The 16,728-nt window shown below is 48.8% G+C and overlaps 1 protein-coding gene across 15 annotated transcripts in view; it reads left to right on the forward strand.

Moving 5' to 3' along the window:
* The window catches only part of Rtel1 (regulator of telomere elongation helicase 1), a 35,620-nt gene extending 18,892 nt beyond the window's left edge, over positions 1–16,728 (forward strand). For 4 of the 15 annotated variants that reach the window (XM_036183721.1, XM_036183725.1, XM_036183722.1 and 1 more), the window contains 26 exons: positions 772–810; positions 880–958; positions 2,184–2,281; positions 3,477–3,532; positions 7,348–7,422; positions 7,527–7,608; positions 9,282–9,414; positions 9,578–9,691; positions 9,780–9,820; positions 10,016–10,101; positions 10,244–10,321; positions 10,756–10,833; positions 11,175–11,321; positions 11,400–11,515; positions 11,697–11,820; positions 11,929–12,079; positions 12,165–12,307; positions 12,859–12,954; positions 14,017–14,212; positions 14,404–14,544; positions 15,110–15,187; positions 15,370–15,594; positions 15,692–15,853; positions 15,972–16,053; positions 16,143–16,283; positions 16,397–16,728. In XM_036183721.1, coding sequence (XP_036039614.1) covers positions 772–810; positions 880–958; positions 2,184–2,281; positions 3,477–3,532; positions 7,348–7,422; positions 7,527–7,608; positions 9,282–9,414; positions 9,578–9,691; positions 9,780–9,820; positions 10,016–10,101; positions 10,244–10,321; positions 10,756–10,833; positions 11,175–11,321; positions 11,400–11,515; positions 11,697–11,820; positions 11,929–12,079; positions 12,165–12,307; positions 12,859–12,954; positions 14,017–14,212; positions 14,404–14,544; positions 15,110–15,187; positions 15,370–15,594; positions 15,692–15,853; positions 15,972–16,053; positions 16,143–16,283; positions 16,397–16,586 — 2,951 coding nt within the window. In that variant the 3' untranslated portion in view covers positions 16,587–16,728. Of the gene's footprint in view, positions 1–771; positions 811–879; positions 959–2,183; positions 2,282–3,476; positions 3,533–7,347; positions 7,423–7,526; positions 7,609–9,281; positions 9,415–9,577; positions 9,692–9,779; positions 9,821–10,015; positions 10,102–10,243; positions 10,322–10,755; positions 10,834–11,174; positions 11,322–11,399; positions 11,516–11,696; positions 11,821–11,928; positions 12,080–12,164; positions 12,308–12,858; positions 12,955–14,016; positions 14,213–14,403; positions 14,545–15,109; positions 15,188–15,369; positions 15,595–15,691; positions 15,854–15,971; positions 16,104–16,142; positions 16,284–16,396 lie in introns of those variants that run through there. The other 11 variants (XM_036183733.1, XM_036183736.1, XM_036183724.1 and 8 more) reach the window with 10 other exon arrangements.

Genomic DNA, 16,728 nt, shown 5'->3' on the forward strand with positions numbered 1-16,728 from the left:
CTCCAACCCCCCCTTTTTTTTAAAATAATTTTTTTATGATTTATTTATTTATTGTGTACACAGAAGAGGGTGCCAGATCTCATTACAGATGATTGTGAGCCACCATGTGGTTGCTGGGAATTGAACTCAAGACCTCTGGAAGTGCAGTCGGTGCTCTTAACCACTGAGCCATCTCTCCAGCCCCTGCTTATTCTTGAGATTATCAGGTTGACAATATTAACCAATATTAATCATTACTGATGTGTTTAACTGTCTGTGGTTGATACAACACATCATCAGTCTTACTGCTGAGGCTCAATATCCCACTGAAATACTCTTGAAGGTAATTTCTGTGCCCTGCTAACCTGGGCTAGCCATCATGGACAACTTCTTTGCCACTGTGCTTGTGAAACTTTACTACTTCCTGCCTAGACCTGACACCAGCCAGCCTCCAGCATGCCCTGGTTCCCTTCAGATGTGTTTACTCTCTGTCCTCTGTTCTCATATGTCCTCATTTTTGTCTGAGCGTATGTGGGCACATGTTAATTGTCATTGGCCATTAATTATTTTGAGGTCTTTGAGAGCAGAGTATAAAGAACCTGTGTGTGCAAGGATGTGTTTATGTGTATTTCTAAAGGTGAACATGGTCTTGTACTGTTGTATCCAATTCAAATGTGGGTCCCACCTCACCTCCTACCCACCTACCCTTTCTACCACACTGGGAACCCTAGTTTTTGAGGCTACAGACAGTGTTAGAAAGGTATGGAATTGTGTACATACTTTCTCACCCAGGGCTCAACATGGAGCTAGAAGACATCGCAAAGCTGAAGAGTAAGTGTTTCCCTTCCTTCCCCTTGGCCTGGGTGGAAGGCATGCCCCTAACATGCCCTTGATTCACAGTGATTCTACTTCGCCTGGAGGGGGCTATTGATGCTGTCCAGCTGCCTGGGGATGACAGAGGAGTCACCAAACCTGGAAGGTGAGGGATAGCTGCTGACCTCATTACCCCAATTCCTCATGAGGTTCTGTCTGAGTACTCACCCAGCAGTGGGGTCTGCCTTCAATTTTTCAAGGCTTAAAAAGAGTTACCAGGTTTTAAAAAAGGATTTATTTTTTTCTTTCTATATGTGTGTGTGTGTGTGTGTGTGTGTGTGTGTGTGTGTGTGTGTGTGTGTATTTGTGTAAATGTGTGCTGGTGCCTGTGGAGTTTAGAAAGGGGTGTTGGATATCTTGGATCTAGAGTTACAGACAGTTGTGAGCTACTCTATATGGGCTCTGGAAACCAAACACAGGTCTTCTGGAAAAGGAGCAAGCACACTGAACTACTAGGACATCTCTCTAAGTCAGTTGCCAGCTTTTTATGTAGTCATTGAAAACATTGGGAATAACAATACACACTACTACACAGTGTCTCCTCCAGCTTTTCCCTCCAACTCTCTCTGGCCTCTTGTTGATATATTAAATGCCAGTTGGAACTAGACTTTCTCTTTGGGACCATCAGTGCTATCACTGAGGCCTGTTTAGGGCTCTTAGATTGTTCCATAATCTGTTTTTTTCTGAACAACTGTAGGTAGCCTAGTTTGAAGGCTTACGAGGGACTGTAGCTGGGACTGAGGGGTTGCTCTTATAGCATATAGCCAGTAGCTGTGCTAGGACCTGGTCTGGGCTTGTGGAGGGTAAAGTATTTTCTGGGGTCTTGGGCTTCCTACTTTCTCCTTGATTCATTTTGTTCCCCTTTGTAGGTACTCCCAGTTACTTCCAGATAAGCCTGATATACCAGCCTAACCTGGGTTCTAGTGTGCTTTCTTGGCCTTCTCTACCTGCACCTGAAGACCCTGCCACAGCCTCCCTGTTTCTGTGGCTTCTGTTGCCCCCTTCCCATCTCTTTCCAAGGCTCTTAAGAGTTACAACCCAGGGTTTACCTGCAAAGACCTGCACTCAGGCCATCTCTGATGGTGGTCTCATGCCCAAATACCTGGTCTTTTCCTTGGTAGGTAGTGATTCTCATGATAGTAATCCACTGTACTCTGCCTACCAGGAGACCACTGAAGGGAGAAGCCTCTTATCTCCAGTGTTGGCCTCATTGAAGTACTCAGCAGTTATTTCTGAGTACCAGAAATTTCAAGTTTATCTATACCTTGTAGGTTCCAAGAAACCATAGCCTTGTCTCCTCAATTTTAAGCCTCTATTCTCCTCTTTGGCAGCTACATCTTTGAGCTATTTGCAGAAGCCCAAATAACATTTCAAACCAAAGGCTGCATTTTGGAATCACTGGACCAGATAATCCAGCACCTGGCAGGACGTGAGTCTTGGGTTACCCTTATGGAGCATGCCCGCCTAGTGATTTTGATGTAGATGAATGGGGTGGGAGTTATTATTCCATGTCCAGCAGTCAGTACAAGTTGTAGAGTAGTACTTGACCACCAGTGCCAGCAGGCTGCTATCATGCCTTTCTCATGAACAAGAATCTAGTCAACGAAGCTCCTCAACTCACCCACCTTTTGTGCTTGTTTATTTATTTTTGGGTAGTACTGGAGATTGAACCCAGGATCTCATTCATGGTAGACACAAGTGCTCTACTATTGGGCCCCATCCCTAGCCCTCTTTTTCTGGGATGCTATATATCTCAGACTTAGACTGGCTCTTGCCTTTATCTCTAGAGTGCTAAGATTACAGGGTCCAGCTAGCTTCCTCTTTCTCATTGCAACATGGAGGCAGTAGTGACATTTGGCCAACCGTTATTCTCTTTTGAAGCTTTCTTTTTTGTGGTTTCTCTTTTTTCTAAAGATTCATTCATTCATTCATTCATTCATTCATTCATTCATTCGTTTGTTTGTTGTGTATACAGTGTTCTGCCTGCCTGTTAGAAGAGGGCACCAAATCTCATTACAGATGGTTGTGAGCCACCATGTGGTTGCTGGGAATTGAACTCAGGACCTCTGGAAGAGCAGCCAGTCTTAACCTCTGAGCCAGCTCTCCAGCCCCCTGTGTGTGGTTTCTTACTATAGTATGTCCTCATTATTCCCCTTTTATGGAGGAACATCAGAGACCTTAGTGGATTTAGTGAGATGTGAGTCTCTTTGGCTTCTCCCCTTGTAAACAGGCCTGCTTTCTGCTTAGTTTGGAAGATCAGTTTCCAAAGGGCAGTGTTCTTGTGGGCTGTTCTGCTGAGTGGGGTGAGGTCTCCAGTGCCATATGCAGCAATATCTGCTATGCACTGGGGGATAGCAGCCACCCTCCACCTTTGACCACTGAGTTATTTTGGAAGCCTGAACTCCTTTGGGGAGATTCCCCATCTGACTACTCCTTAACACCAGGCAGAACAGGTCATCTGCCCTTCCTTAGCACATCCCATTCCTGATATTGGTTATGGGGAGTCTGGTTGCTTCCAGCAGACCTGAGATAGAGCTTGAAAGTGAATCTGTGCTGGCTCCTTGTAATGTGGGATTCGGTGTCTCTTCTGATTGTGTGGATGTCAGCTCCCCGATGCTCCACAGGTACTGGTGTATTCACCAACACGGTTGGGTTGCAGAAGCTCATGGACATTATCCAGGTAGGAGACTGCTTTTAATTATTGGGGTATCTGTTTTTGGAAGTAGCAGCAAGGGCTTCAGGGAATGGACAAAGTATTGGTGAAATTATTAAGGCCACTCCACGTAGTTAAAAGGGAGGTTTATTTTGTGGGATAACTTACAAATGAAGGGATAGGTTCCAGGGTCTGGGAAAGGTATAGCGCAGTCCGGCAGTGTTCTCTGGAGAACTCTGCTCGGTCTACCTCCAGTGTCCAGGGTCACGCAACCAAGAGAAGCCTGGGTCTTCAGCTTCCTCCCTCAGCCCCGCCTTGTGGGTGTGACCATTACAGAAGCCTCAGTGGGGGTTGGAACTTCCAGGCCAAGGCTGGGATGGCTACCTACTACAACAAAGGTCCTCATATCACATGTCTATGGTTAACAAACCCTTTAGCATCTTACTTTCACCTGAATGCAATGTAGGCCTCAGTGGGTGGTAACAGAGGACAGATCTGGACATTTTTGACTCTTCAGTGACCAGATACATCTAGAGTAGTGTTAGGACTTTAGGACCAAGGTCCTATGAAGAGTGAGGTCAGGAGCTATTTAGAGTCCACTAATGCCCTTTGGGGCCGGGCAGGACCTCCTTGTTCATAGCAGCTCCAGATAGATTCAGACTGGGAGAAATCCAGAAACAAATGATCTGAGTGGCTTCTCAGGGAAAAGACAAATGGGCCTATAAGTGCCATGATCTGTGTGTCCCCAGCAGAGGGAGGGATGACTATGGAGCCACTGTCAAAGACAAAGGTGGAACTGTAGAGCCCTGACAGAGAAGCATGTAGACTCTTACCACCTCATCAGGTCTCCTCCTGCTTGTCACTGTGCTGTTTTGGTGCTTTTCTTCTCCTTGTCTGTGTGACATGCAGTTGTCCTCGGGCACAGTGCACCAGCACTTTTTTTTTCTTTTTCCTTCCTTCCTTCCTTCCTTCCTTCCTTCCTTCCTCCCTTCCTTCCTTCCTTCTTCCTTCCTTCCTCCTTCCTTCCTCCTTCCTTCCTTCCTTCCTTCCTTCCTCCCTCCCTTCCTTCCTCCTTCCTTCCCTTCCTTCCTTCCTTCCTCCCTCCCTCCCTTCCTCCCTTCCTTCCTTCCTCCTTCCCTTCCTTCCTTCCTTCCTTCCTTCCTTTCTCCCTTCCTTCCTTCCTCCTTCCCTTCCTTCCTTCCTTCCTTCCTCCCTCCCTTCCTTCCTCCTTCCTTCCCTTCCTTCCTTCCTCCCTTCCTTCTTTCCTCCCTTCCTTCCTCCCTTCTTCCTTCCTTCCTCCTTCCTTCCTTCCTCCTCCTTCCTTCCTTCCTTCCTTCCTTCCTTTCTTCCTTCCTTCCTCCTTCCTTCCTTCCTTCCTTCCTTCCTTCCTCCTCCCTCCCTCCCTCCCTCCCTCCTTCCTTTCTTTTTTTCTTTCTTTCTCTCTCTCCTTCCTTCCTTCCTTCCTTCCTTCCTTCCTTCCTTCCTTCCTTCCTTTCTTCTTAATTTTTGTATGTTAATGGGTATTTTTGCCTGTATGCATTATGTGTGCCTGGTATCCATGGAGCCCTGCTATTTGCAGACCTAAAGGGCTCATGTGAACAGTACAACCTCTGTATTCCCCAGAACACTGTTCTCCACAATTTGTTTATGAAAGAGAGAGCTCCCTTATCCATGCTTTGTGGAACATAGACCTGCTTAGCCAATGATTTGGAATTTCTTTGGCAGCTGCTACAAAGGCCCCTGGTACCTTCCCTGCCCCATCCTGGTACTGTACTAACTAGATCCTTGCTAGCATGTTCCTCAGCAGTAGAACAGGTGACTGGTGAGTTGATCATCTCTCAGCTGCTTCTAGTATAACTGTTGGTTCCAAGAATTCTTGTCAGGACGTGGAAATGTGCACAGAAATGCAACTAGCCTCAGAGTTGGGGTGCCAGTCAGATTTTGTCAGGCAAGAGAAGGGTCAGCCAGAGGTAGGCTTGTGGCTTCTAGACTAGAATACTTTCTTTTTCCTCCCTCTTGCTCACCTGGGCCAGACATGTAGTGGGCATTCATATTTATGAACATTCACATGTGAGTGAATATGTGTGCTCATACTATGGAGTTAAGTTTTCCCCTTATCTCACCCCATCTTGCTTAGGTTGGAGAACCAGGCTTTTAGTCACCTGGGATTCTTGTTGATTTGTTTTCTATCTCCCACAAACCTGTCTGGTGTTTCAGGACCAGGTGATCTGTCAGTCTAAGATGTCTCTTGTTCTTTAAGTTTAAATTTTTGTGGATTCTTAGAGAAATAAATGAGTCCCATGGGGTCAGGGAGCCCTGCTCTTCCCTCATATGGCCAGTTTAAGTTGTTGTGTGTGAGAGTGTTTCTAAACACAGCATGCAAAGTCCAGGGAAGGATGGATTAGATCACTTTATTCCCTCTCACAGTTTGTGCCAGATGGAGATAAGAATGATAAGGCAGTTCAGGAGGTTCAGAGTACCAACTGATGATACCCTGAAGGCCAGAAATCTAGGCTGATACAGATAGGTCCTGAGAGAACATGGTGCCCTATTTACTCAGCCCAAGTGGGAAGCTGGTCCTCCCTGGTGCTACTAGGGGTGCAGAGATTGGCACAGTGGTTTCCTGCACAGCCAACAACAAACAGTCCAGTGGACATTGGGTGGAACACAGTGCCTGGGGGTTCTCACCCAGGCTGTGCAGGACTTCTACTCAGAGCAGACCCCTGTTATGAGAGTTTGGGGTTGTCAGTTTAGCTGGAGGTGAACAGGGAAGCACAGTGAAGGAGGGTCTGCCTGTTAAGGAAGGCCAGAAGCAGTGACAAGCTGCCTTTGCAAGGTAGGCGGTCTGTGCAAAGACAGGTCCTCTTGAGGGGAGTCAGAGCCATGTGTAATACTTGCACCTGTTCCTCAGTGACTATCATTTACTTCTGTTGCCCTATGGATGTGGTTTCTCACAGTGGGTGGTGCTTCTTTTGTATGGCTGTGTTTCTCACTGATTTGAAGGCTTTGTAAATCCTGTGTGTTCACCTTAGATGATGGGCATATCTTATATCTTCTACTTGCCTTTTCTGTCTTTTGGTAGGCTTGATGGAAAGGTTTCCTTGTTGCTGGAGGCTTTGTTGCTCTGGCTCATGCTGCCTCACCCATTCCTAGTTCTCTTTGGTTTTTGAAACTTCTGTAGAATTGTGCGGGTTTGTATAGGGATTGAGCATCTATCTACCACTCCTCATAAAGGGTGTGAGTGGCAGGTGTCTGCTTTTATCCAGCTCTTCCGCTTTTGGTCTCTTGCTGCTGTTGTCATATTGCTTTACTGTTTAATTCTTACTTGCTGTGGTTTTAATAAGTTCGATACTGGCTAGAATAAATTCACTTTTGTTTTCATAAATTGTCTTAGCATTTCCTGTTAGATGAATTTGGGGAGGTCAACCTATTCCTGGACTTTAGGAACCCTGCCATAATCTTAACTTGAATGTTGAATTTCTGGATTAATCTGGAATACCAAGAGGTACTGAAGGAAGAGTAAATTTAGTCAAGTAAGGGATGTCTAGACTGCTGCATTCCTAACATGTGCAGGTGGTTCTCAGTAGGAAAAGCTCAAGAGAGCTCTGGAGCCATTTGGAGTAGGGGACATCCCAGATAAACTACTTCCCCTAAGCCAGGGAATGCTCTCTAGCTTCATGGTTGGGCAGATGAGGCCCCTGAACATGAGTGTAGAGAAAGATGAAGTAGCTTCGGGCTCTTATTTGCTGGGCTAAGAGGCCTTAGTTTCCATCTCAGCATGAAGGTATTTGTGTTCTTAACTCAGGTTCCCAATCCTTTTGCTGTGCTGTCTTGCCTTTCAGATTGTGTTCAGTGTGGACCCTCCTGAAGGCAGCTCTGGTTCCCTGGTAGGGCTGGGTATCTCACATTCCTATAAGGTAAGAGCAACTTCCAGGATGTGGGCTAGTAGAGAGGTCTCGTAGACCTGTGGGAGAGTTGCTGTAGGACTTGGGCAGGCGTGTATGTATGTTTGTCCTTCCAGGTACACATCCACCCTGAAACCAGCCACTGGAAGGCAGCTCAGCATTCAGATGCCTGGAGCACCACTACAACTAGGAAACAAGGTACAAACCTGTACTGCAGGAAATTTTCTACTCTGTCCATCTTTTGCACAGTAGTACTATCACATGTGGAGTCATGCACACTTATGCCCACTAAAAGCCAGAGACCTTGGAGGAAGCTGGAAGCACTGTTATATACCCAGAGTCACCTAGTAGGGCAGTGGCAGAACCAAGGCCCTGCAAGGTCTCCCCTCCCTCACTTAGGGTATACTTCTTTGAATTTTATCTATCTGTCTGTCTGTCTGTCTGTCTATCTATCTATCTATTTATTTGGATTTTTGAGACAGAGTCTCTTTCTCTGTATACCCCTGGCTGGCCTTGAACTCTGCTTTTCGAGTGCTGGGATTAAAGGTATGCACTGCCTTGTCTTAGCACTGGGATCTTGTCTGCAGTCTGCCCCACCTACCTTACATGATAGTTAGCCCTGGCAACTGGCAATGAGTCTGGCTTCACAGATGTGCCTTGTGGCAACCACTGACTCAGATGACACTCAGCCTACATGTCAAGTTTGCTCCTTAGCAAGGCTACAGCACCAGCTCCCACATCTCTCACATTGTCCAGCAATGCCTTGCCTGTGAGCTTCTGTTCCTATCTTTCCATTTTTGTAGACCACTTTTTTTTTGGGGGGGGGGGCTGCCTTGTTTTGCTTAGTTTTTTTCCCCAAGATAGGGTCTCACTATGTAGCTTTAGCTGTCTTGGAACTCACTGTGTGGACCAGGCTAGCCTTGAACTCACAGTGATCTGCCAGCCTCTGCCTCCCAAGTGCATGCTACTACATCCTGAGTCTGCTTTGTAACTTACAGGTTGCAGCCTTAGCAAAAGCAGTCCAATGGAGCTTGTATGGATGCTATCATTTAAGTCATTCTGGCCTAGAGGGAGGAAAGGGTTAGAGGAATGACGTGTTCAGCAGGAGCTGTGGTGTGGTTCTGCCCCCTAGGGGCCTCCCTACTGTACAAAATACCCTCTTCCAAGCAAAAAGTGTCCTTCATGATAATGATGCCTTGTGAGGTTGGTGGGTGCTTTGGTACTGAAGAGTTCTCAAAAGTAGTCTTCCCTAGAGGGTATTTATATGAAATGAGTTTATTGAGGTTGTTGACAGCTTCAAGCTCAAGCAGGGCAGGTTCTAACCTAGGATGGAAATCGTCTCTGATGGCATCAGACTTTGCCTTCAGTGACTTTTAAGTTGTGGTGTTTTAATTTTTGGAGCTTCCAGAGATCACTGGGCATGAGCAGTGTGTGGTTCTAGTCAGTAAGGCATTGCTTGGAACTCTTCTGAATCAGTGACCTTGCTTGCTGCTGATGTGACCAGAGTCTGGGACTTTGATACCCTTTTTAGCAGTTATACTTTAAATGTCAGGAGTTTGGATGCTTTTTCTTTCCTGTGTGCCTTTGGCAGAGTAACTCCAAGTCCAGTGCCACATGTCATGGTTTCTACATAAGTTAAAGGTTGGGGCCAGATGTCTTTGTATCTGCTAGTATCCTGAGTCAACCTCTTTCTTGCTCTCTGGACCCCTGAGGGGGGCTAGGTTATAGGCTGGGCTTATTCCCAGCTCAGACCTTGCCTTTTGTCCGGGTATATGTATCTGGGCCTATGTGACTGCAGATGGTTTGCTATCTCCACACAGTAGGTTAAGATGGTGGACCCTGGTCCTGTCCTCATCCCACTTCTCCTCCAGGGAAGGTGCTGAGCTACTGGTGCTTCAGTCCCAGCCACAGCATGCGTGACCTGCTCTTCCAAGGAGTCCGAACCCTCATCCTCACCAGTGGCACACTGGCTCCGCTGTCCTCCTTTGCTCTGGAGATGCAGATGTATGAGACACCTCTGGCTGGAAGTCAAAAAACTAGGAACATGGTGGATGGGGGGGGGGGGTGGGGATGCTGGCCTGGACTCCAGGGCTTCCTGTGGGCCAGGGTCCAGAAGGGTCTCAGACCTCAGGTCTATTTGTTATCTATTTCCTCTGGCCATTCCCAGCCCATTTCCAGTCTGTCTGGAGAACCCACACATCATTGGCAGGAATCAGCTCTGGGTGGGGGTTGTCCCCAGAGGCCCTGATGGTGTCCAGCTGAGCTCTGCCTATGACAAAAGGTAAGGGTCCTAGTTTTGGGCTTTTCTGCAATGTTATGGATTGCTGAGATCTAGGCCTCTCTCATGGCAGCAGCCTCTAATTGTACAGGTTTTCTAAGGAGTGCTTATCTTCCTTGGGGAAGGCTCTGGGTAAGTACTACTCCACACAATTCCTTCCTTCCTTAGGAGACCCTTATTCATAAATGGTCTGGTTCTAGACCCTCTATCCTGTTCCATCCCATGGGGGTTAGGGACTTGGTACTTCCCCATTTCCATTCCTGAGAACCAACAGGGCCCTCAGCAGTCTTCTAAGCCTTGCCTGGACCACAGCTATGACATTTCCAGGCAACATCGCTCGTGTGGTGCCCCAGGGGCTTCTGGTGTTCTTCCCTTCCTACCCTGTCATGGAGAAAAGCCTGGAGTTCTGGCGGGTGCGTTCTCCTACATATCCACCTGAGAGATGGAACTCCCAATATGACTGAAAATCTGGGCAAGGTAGTTGGAAAGAGCCATGAAACGGGGCTATAGCTACAGCCCTTACCTATCCATTCACATCCTGTCTTTCTCCCATAGGCCCAAGACTTGATCAAGAAGGTGGAGGTACTGAAGCCTCTATTTGTGGAACCCAGGAACAAAGGCAGTTTCTCAGAGGTCTGTGACAAACTAGGAGTCAGGTGGTGCTTGTTTCTACCACCCCTCAGAGCCTCCGGCTGACCACTGTCTCTGACCAGGGACCCTGGCTAGCTCCAGGCGGCCTGTTCTGGGCTGTGTGCTTACTTCCAAGTGTGTCACCTTTTAGAAGGCCTCTGACATGGTCTGGCATGTAGATAATGGCCCCTCATCCTCCTGCCTGAGTCCTTGGAACCCAGCAGCTACCCTGGCTGTGGGGTTCCCTGTGTTTTCTGGAAACACTGGGCAGGCTCTGGGTGTTGGGTGTACCTCTGCTGGTAATGGGATCGTGAAAATGCTCTCTGAACCCTCATGTCCCACCCAGCTGAGACCATCCTTTATCTTAGAAAATAAGATTTGGGTGTCACTTGAGAGGGACAGGAAGCTAAACCTGGCTGACCATCCTTTTCATCTAGGTCATTGATGCCTACTACCAGCGAGTTGCTTCCCCTGGGTCTAGTGGGGCCACCTTCTTAGCAGTGTGCCGGGGAAAGGTGAGGTCTCTGCAGGTCATTCTCTTTATTCTTACCTGTTTTCCTTGCATAGGCTGAAACAAGGCTCCTGCCTTGGATCCTACATCTAACAAGCAAATTAGTAAGGAGCCATACTAGGGGCCCTACTGGGCACTAGTAGCCAAGGCCAAAGTTAGGCAGGAGGTTGGTTCTGAGTGTGGCAGAATTAAAATGGGCCCAGCTGTGGACCTTATCTGAGGATGGACCTTTCTCTTGTCCCTGCAATATCTGGAATAGATGGCTGGAAGGGTTAGGGCATGGGCAGACCCCAAGCCAGGGTAGAGACCAACATGGCAGAGGAGTGCCTGTTTTCTGTGTTCTAGGCCAGCGAAGGGCTGGACTTCTCAGACATGAACGGTCGTGGTGTGATTGTCACGGGCCTCCCATATCCTCCACGAATGGATCCCCGTGTTGTCCTCAAGATGCAGTTCTTGGATGAGTTGAGAAGCCAGAGTAGGGCTGGAGGTCAGGTGAGGTACCACAGGGCTGGGTTAGCAGGAAACTTTAGGGACCAAGGACCATAATAGCCAAAATTATTTCCTCTTTAGTGCCTCTCTGGGCAGGAGTGGTACCAGCAACAGGCATCCAGGGCTGTGAACCAGGCTATTGGGAGGGTTATCCGACACCGCCATGACTATGGAGCCATCTTCCTATGTGACCACAGGTACAGGAGGGCTCTGTGGTGATGTGCATTTCTTTCCACTTTCTAGGCCCTGGGCCCTTTTCTCCCCTGTATGAAGCCTGGAGCAGCCTTTCTTGCTCTGTCAATAGATACTGTAGCCTTCACTTTGAGGCTTCAGGGCAGGGATGGCCCTTGAGCTGATAGCCACACATTCACCCTCCAGGTTCGCTTATGCTGATGCCAGAGCCCAGCTGCCCTCCTGGGTGCGCCCCTACCTGAAGGTGTATGACAACTTTGGCCATGTCATCCGAGATGTAGCCCAGTTCTTCCGTATTGCTCAGAAAACCGTGAGCTCCAAATGTCCAGTTGACTTGCCTGTGTCACATAGAAAGGCTGGAGTCCCTTCTCTGAGGAGCAGTGGATACAAACCTTCTCCTTACCTTATAATTCTACAGATGCCTTTGCCAGTTCCCCAAGCTGTGACCTCAAGTGTAAGTGAGAGAGAAGTTTCTGTCAAGGAGGCTACATTGTCCAGCCCTCTTCTCTCCACCCGGAAAGCCATGAGCTTGGATGTACATGTGCCGAGCCTGAGGCAGAAGCCCATAGGTGTGTGGGGCTGGGTACAAACTACACATGACAGAGACAGTATCCTTGCTTCCTGGTAAGCTTTCCTGTCAACACATTTCTTTAGGATTATCAACTTCTGGAGACTCTGAGAGCAGCCTGTGTGTCGAGTATGAGCAGCAGCCACTTTCTGCCCAGCAGAGGCCCGTGGGGCTGCTAGCCGCTTTAGAGTACAACGAGCAGAAGGGTGGGGCATCTGAGAAAGAGCAGGTATGAGGCAGGGCGAGGGTGTCTGGCCTGAACATGGACCCTTTCCAGCACACAGGTGGGCAGGTGAGAGATCTCAGCACCTCCACTGTACTATGCCTCATCCCCAGAGCCTGGTTCCCATGACCACCAGGTCTTTGGTGGGTCAGTCTGGCACAGTCTACTCAAAATTTAGCACATCTTGCCCCCAGCTATGCCCAAAGCTGTCCTTTTTTCCAGCCTGTGTGGTGTGAATAGAATCTCAAGTTCCTTTTCCTCAACTTTGCCTCAAACCCTGTAAGTTCCTAGGTTTGACTTGGAGCTCCTTCCTTCCATTCCTGCTCTGACAATCAGTTAACCACAACCTGTCCTTCCTGTGGCTCTCTCACTGCTACCTGCAAACAAGGGCAAATGGCATGATATAAAAGGGACAGAATCTCAGCATTGCCACCAGGATTGGGGCATGATACCCTCCCCCTTCAGCCCTCTATTTAGGACCACTGGACCCAAAAGAATATCACAGGTGCTTTGGGAACTCTGGGTTTGGGTTAGGACCACAGCTGTATTTCCCTCAGGCACTTGGCTCCTCCACCCTGTCTCTACAGTGTGAGAAGAGGATGTGTGTTGAGCAGAGAGGAGGAAAGAGGAAAGTCAGGCTGGTCAGCCATCCGGTATGTCAGCCAGCCCTGCAGCCAAGCTAGCTGCCTGTGGGCAAATGTGGCAATCTTGCCTCTGGTGCCCATTGTCCCTAACCAAGCAGGGGTGTGGTTAGACTTGAATAGCTATAATATTGATAATCTAGGGGCTCTAATTTGCCATTCTTTCTCTAAGAGGATACCCCCCCCCCCCCCAGTGTTTTTTAGTTTTGAGATAGGGTCACAAAAAGGCTGGCCTTGAACTCACTATGTAACCAAGAATGACTTTTAACTCCTGTTCCTCCTGCCTCTACCTCCTAAGTGCTGGGATTATAGGCATGTGCCACCATGCTCACCCTGCTAAGAGACTCTTCTTTTCCAGCCCTGCTTAAGAGATCTTTCTTTTTCTGCTGGAATCTGGCCTCTTAGGCCCATTTGATTTGGGGTTTATAACTGGTTGTGGTTTCCTCCACCATAATGAGCAGAATGGCTTGGTACTAGCTTTTTCTGAGTGTGGACACTGAATTATCTGTATGAGGAGATGCAGTGTGTTCTTAGTCTCAGATGAAAACTTGAGTTACAGCCTGAGCCATTAACCCCTTGCCTGCTGGAAAGCCTCAAGTGGTGACTTTTGTCCTTAACCTGCTAGTGAGAAGAATCAGACAGTGCCCAGGAGGGCTGATGCAACAGGAAGTAGACTAGCTGTGGGGGGCCTGAGCCTAACGATGAGTGGAAATGATAGGAGTGGGAGCTGCCTTGGTTTACATAGTTCTATATAGGTCTGAGATGTATAGAACTAGGGTTGAATCTGTTGAAGTGTTCTCCACAGCTACATCTGCTGTGGGGCAGTAAGCCACATAGGTTCCCTATAGGTTTCTGACTGCCTTTGGTGTGGTTTCAGACAGGCCTAAGCTTCACCACACACCAGAACTGGACCTTCCTTCTCCAGCAGCCCTCTCCGCTTTTTGTCCCAGTAGATGGTTCATAGGCAGTAGCTTGAATGGCAAGTCATTGTCCCCTGACCCTAGACTCTGTACTGCCTTCAAGGCAGAAGGGAAGGGCTGACTCTCATAGGGCTTTTGATTATATGTCTTGCAGACGGAACCGATGACAGGCACACAGGACAGAGCCAAGCTGTTCATGGTAGCGGTGAAGCAAGCATTGAGTCAAGCCAGCTTCGACACCTTTGCCCGGGCTCTGCAGCACTATAAGGGTTCTGATGACTTTGAGGCCCTAGTAGCTTCTCTCACCTGCCTCTTTGCTGAAGACCCCAAGAAGCACATCCTATTTAAAGGTACCTTCAAATTTCTGCTATTGGGATTTCTGCTAGTGGTGGGGTGGGACTGGTTAGGGGGGCTACTAGGGCCCAGGGTGTCTCTGTTTCCTAGAGAAAGGGCCTGGTGGGTAGGCCATGGTCCACAGAGCCCCTAGCCATAAATCACAGTGTATAAAGCCTATATAGACTCAGACATCTACTTCCCACAGACTTCTACCAGTTTGTACGACCCCATCACAAGCAGCAGTTTGAAGACATCTGCTTCCAGCTAACAGGCCAAGTCTGTGGCTACCAGCCAGGGCACGACCTTCCCTTCAGAGAACAAGCACAGTCAGCTGCGGACTCCACCAGTGAGCAAGGGCCCTTGCTAGACCCTCAACCTCAGATATGAAGGGCAGTTTACACCTGAGATGGGCATAGTAGGCATCCCTAGGCTTTTGCTTGGCTACTTAGATTAGCCAAGCATGATTCTCCCTGATTCTGTTGCCCAAGGGTAGCACTATTTGTTGGGTGAACTCTGTTTCCTAGCCTAGGCATCCAAGAGACCTGCCCCTGGAGAATTCATGCTAGAGTCTTGGCAGCTGGGCACTTGTCCTACTTCTGAGTAGCTGAGCTGGCCCCTCCACAGAGTCAGTACCTGTTCCACTGCTTGATGCAGGGCAGGTGTGGCAGAGGGACTTTAATTCAATTGGGAGAATTCATCTTTTGGGCTTGGTATTCATTAAGGTTCCTAGTGTCTGTACTTATGCTCCTGAGCTGGACCCATTGTCTGGGCCCTCCAAGCCAGTTCGGTGGGTCTCTGATGTGTGCCTGATGTCATGGTCCCCTTCCTATCTTAGAATTATGAGGTCTAGTCTCAGGAGCATGTTTTTCTGGGAAGGAGAGAGTCAGAGCCTAAATTGACCTTGTTTGAAGGTGTAGGTAGACAGCTGGACCCTGGAGAGCACCTGAACCAGGGGAGACCTCACCTGTCTGCCCATCTGCTCCCTAAAGGTACTTGGCTCCTAACAACCACAGGTGGGACTTAAAAATCCTTGAAGAGTCGTGTTGGACTTGCTTGATTCTTAAACACATTTGTCCTGAGCATCTAACAGACTCTTCTGGAAGGAAGTGGAGTAGGGAGGGACTCCCAAGCCATAAGACACCCCCCCCCCCAGTAATCTCTCTCTCATAAGGAGACCCCAGCAATTGTCCAAAAGTGGGATGTACAGTAGAGAGACCCGGCCAGCCTGCCGTGAGTACCTACCTGTCTGACGTCCGCAAAGCTCTGGGATCTACAGGCTGCAGCCAGCTTATGGCAGCTCTGAGGGCATATAAACAGGATGACGACCTGGGCAAGGTGCTGGCTGTGGTAGCAGCACTGACCACTGCAAAACCTGAACACTTGTCCCTGATGCAGAGTAGGTAGTCCTTGGCTGTAGAGCATAGGTTCTGGGGAAAAGGTGGTGTGGGGGCTATATATGAGAAGTGCAGAGCCTCAGCAAAAGTTCCCTACAGGGTTTGGCATGTTTGTGCGTCCCCACCACAAGCCTCACTTCCTACAGACCTGTGCAGATCTGACAGGCCTTCCTACCACAAGCAAGGGCTTGGAACTGCCAGGTCCCAAGGATGAGAGCATCACTGTGCCTTCTGAACTTGCCCATGAGGACACAAAACCAGGTGAGGGCCCACCTTAGGACTCCCTCGACCCCCGCCCTGTCACCCTGAGCCTCTCACGGCACCTAGGAGTTAACAGGAGGGAAACACATAAGCTTCTTATACTCATTGCTGTCTGTAGGTCCCTCAGTGCCCAAGAAACCTGAGAAGACCCAGAGTAAGATCTCATCCTTCCTCAGACAGAGGCCAGACCAGAGTGTAAGGTCTGATAATTGTACCCCAGAGCCCATGAAGCATGTGAAGCCTGAGTGGAGTAAGCAATAGGGGCTACAGGGACTGTTGGTTATGGCAGGCCACCGGAACTCTGTGCTCACTTAGACCTCCTACAGCAGCATTTGTGTGCCCGGCCTGTGCAGCTGAAGACACTGTGCTTTTCCAGTGCCCCTCCTGTGATTTCTACCGTTGTCGGGCTTGTTGGCAACTGCAACTCAAGGTTGGAGCCTGACCTTCTCTAGCCCATCAGGCATCTCCCCAGGTGGTGGGCTGAGGGGCATAGGGTGCGCACTTAGCCAGGCTGCAGTGCCTAGCAGGCAGGTATTTCCACAGGTCTCTAGAATGTGTCCAGATTGTGGTGCTGTTAATAGGAAGCAAAGCCTTACACAGGTCTTCTGGCCGAAGCCCCAGTAAACACAAATGGAGACTTGGGAGCCCTGATGTGGCCAGACATTGGCTGACCCACTATAAGTCTCATCTTGGCCATCTAGTGGGATCTGAACCTACCTGTGAGAAACCCTGAAACTTCAGGGCATGGAGTGGGTCTGCTAGATGCCTCCTTGCCAGAGGTTTTTTTGTTTTGTTTCTTTGGGGGGGTGCCCATATTGGCATTGTGCCTGTATTACTAAAGGGATGGGCTTTTCAATAAAACCAACAATTGTCAA

Source organism: Onychomys torridus, chromosome 4, assembly GCF_903995425.1.
Source record: "Onychomys torridus chromosome 4, mOncTor1.1, whole genome shotgun sequence".
In the NCBI taxonomy this organism is placed as follows: Eukaryota; Metazoa; Chordata; class Mammalia; order Rodentia; family Cricetidae; genus Onychomys; species Onychomys torridus.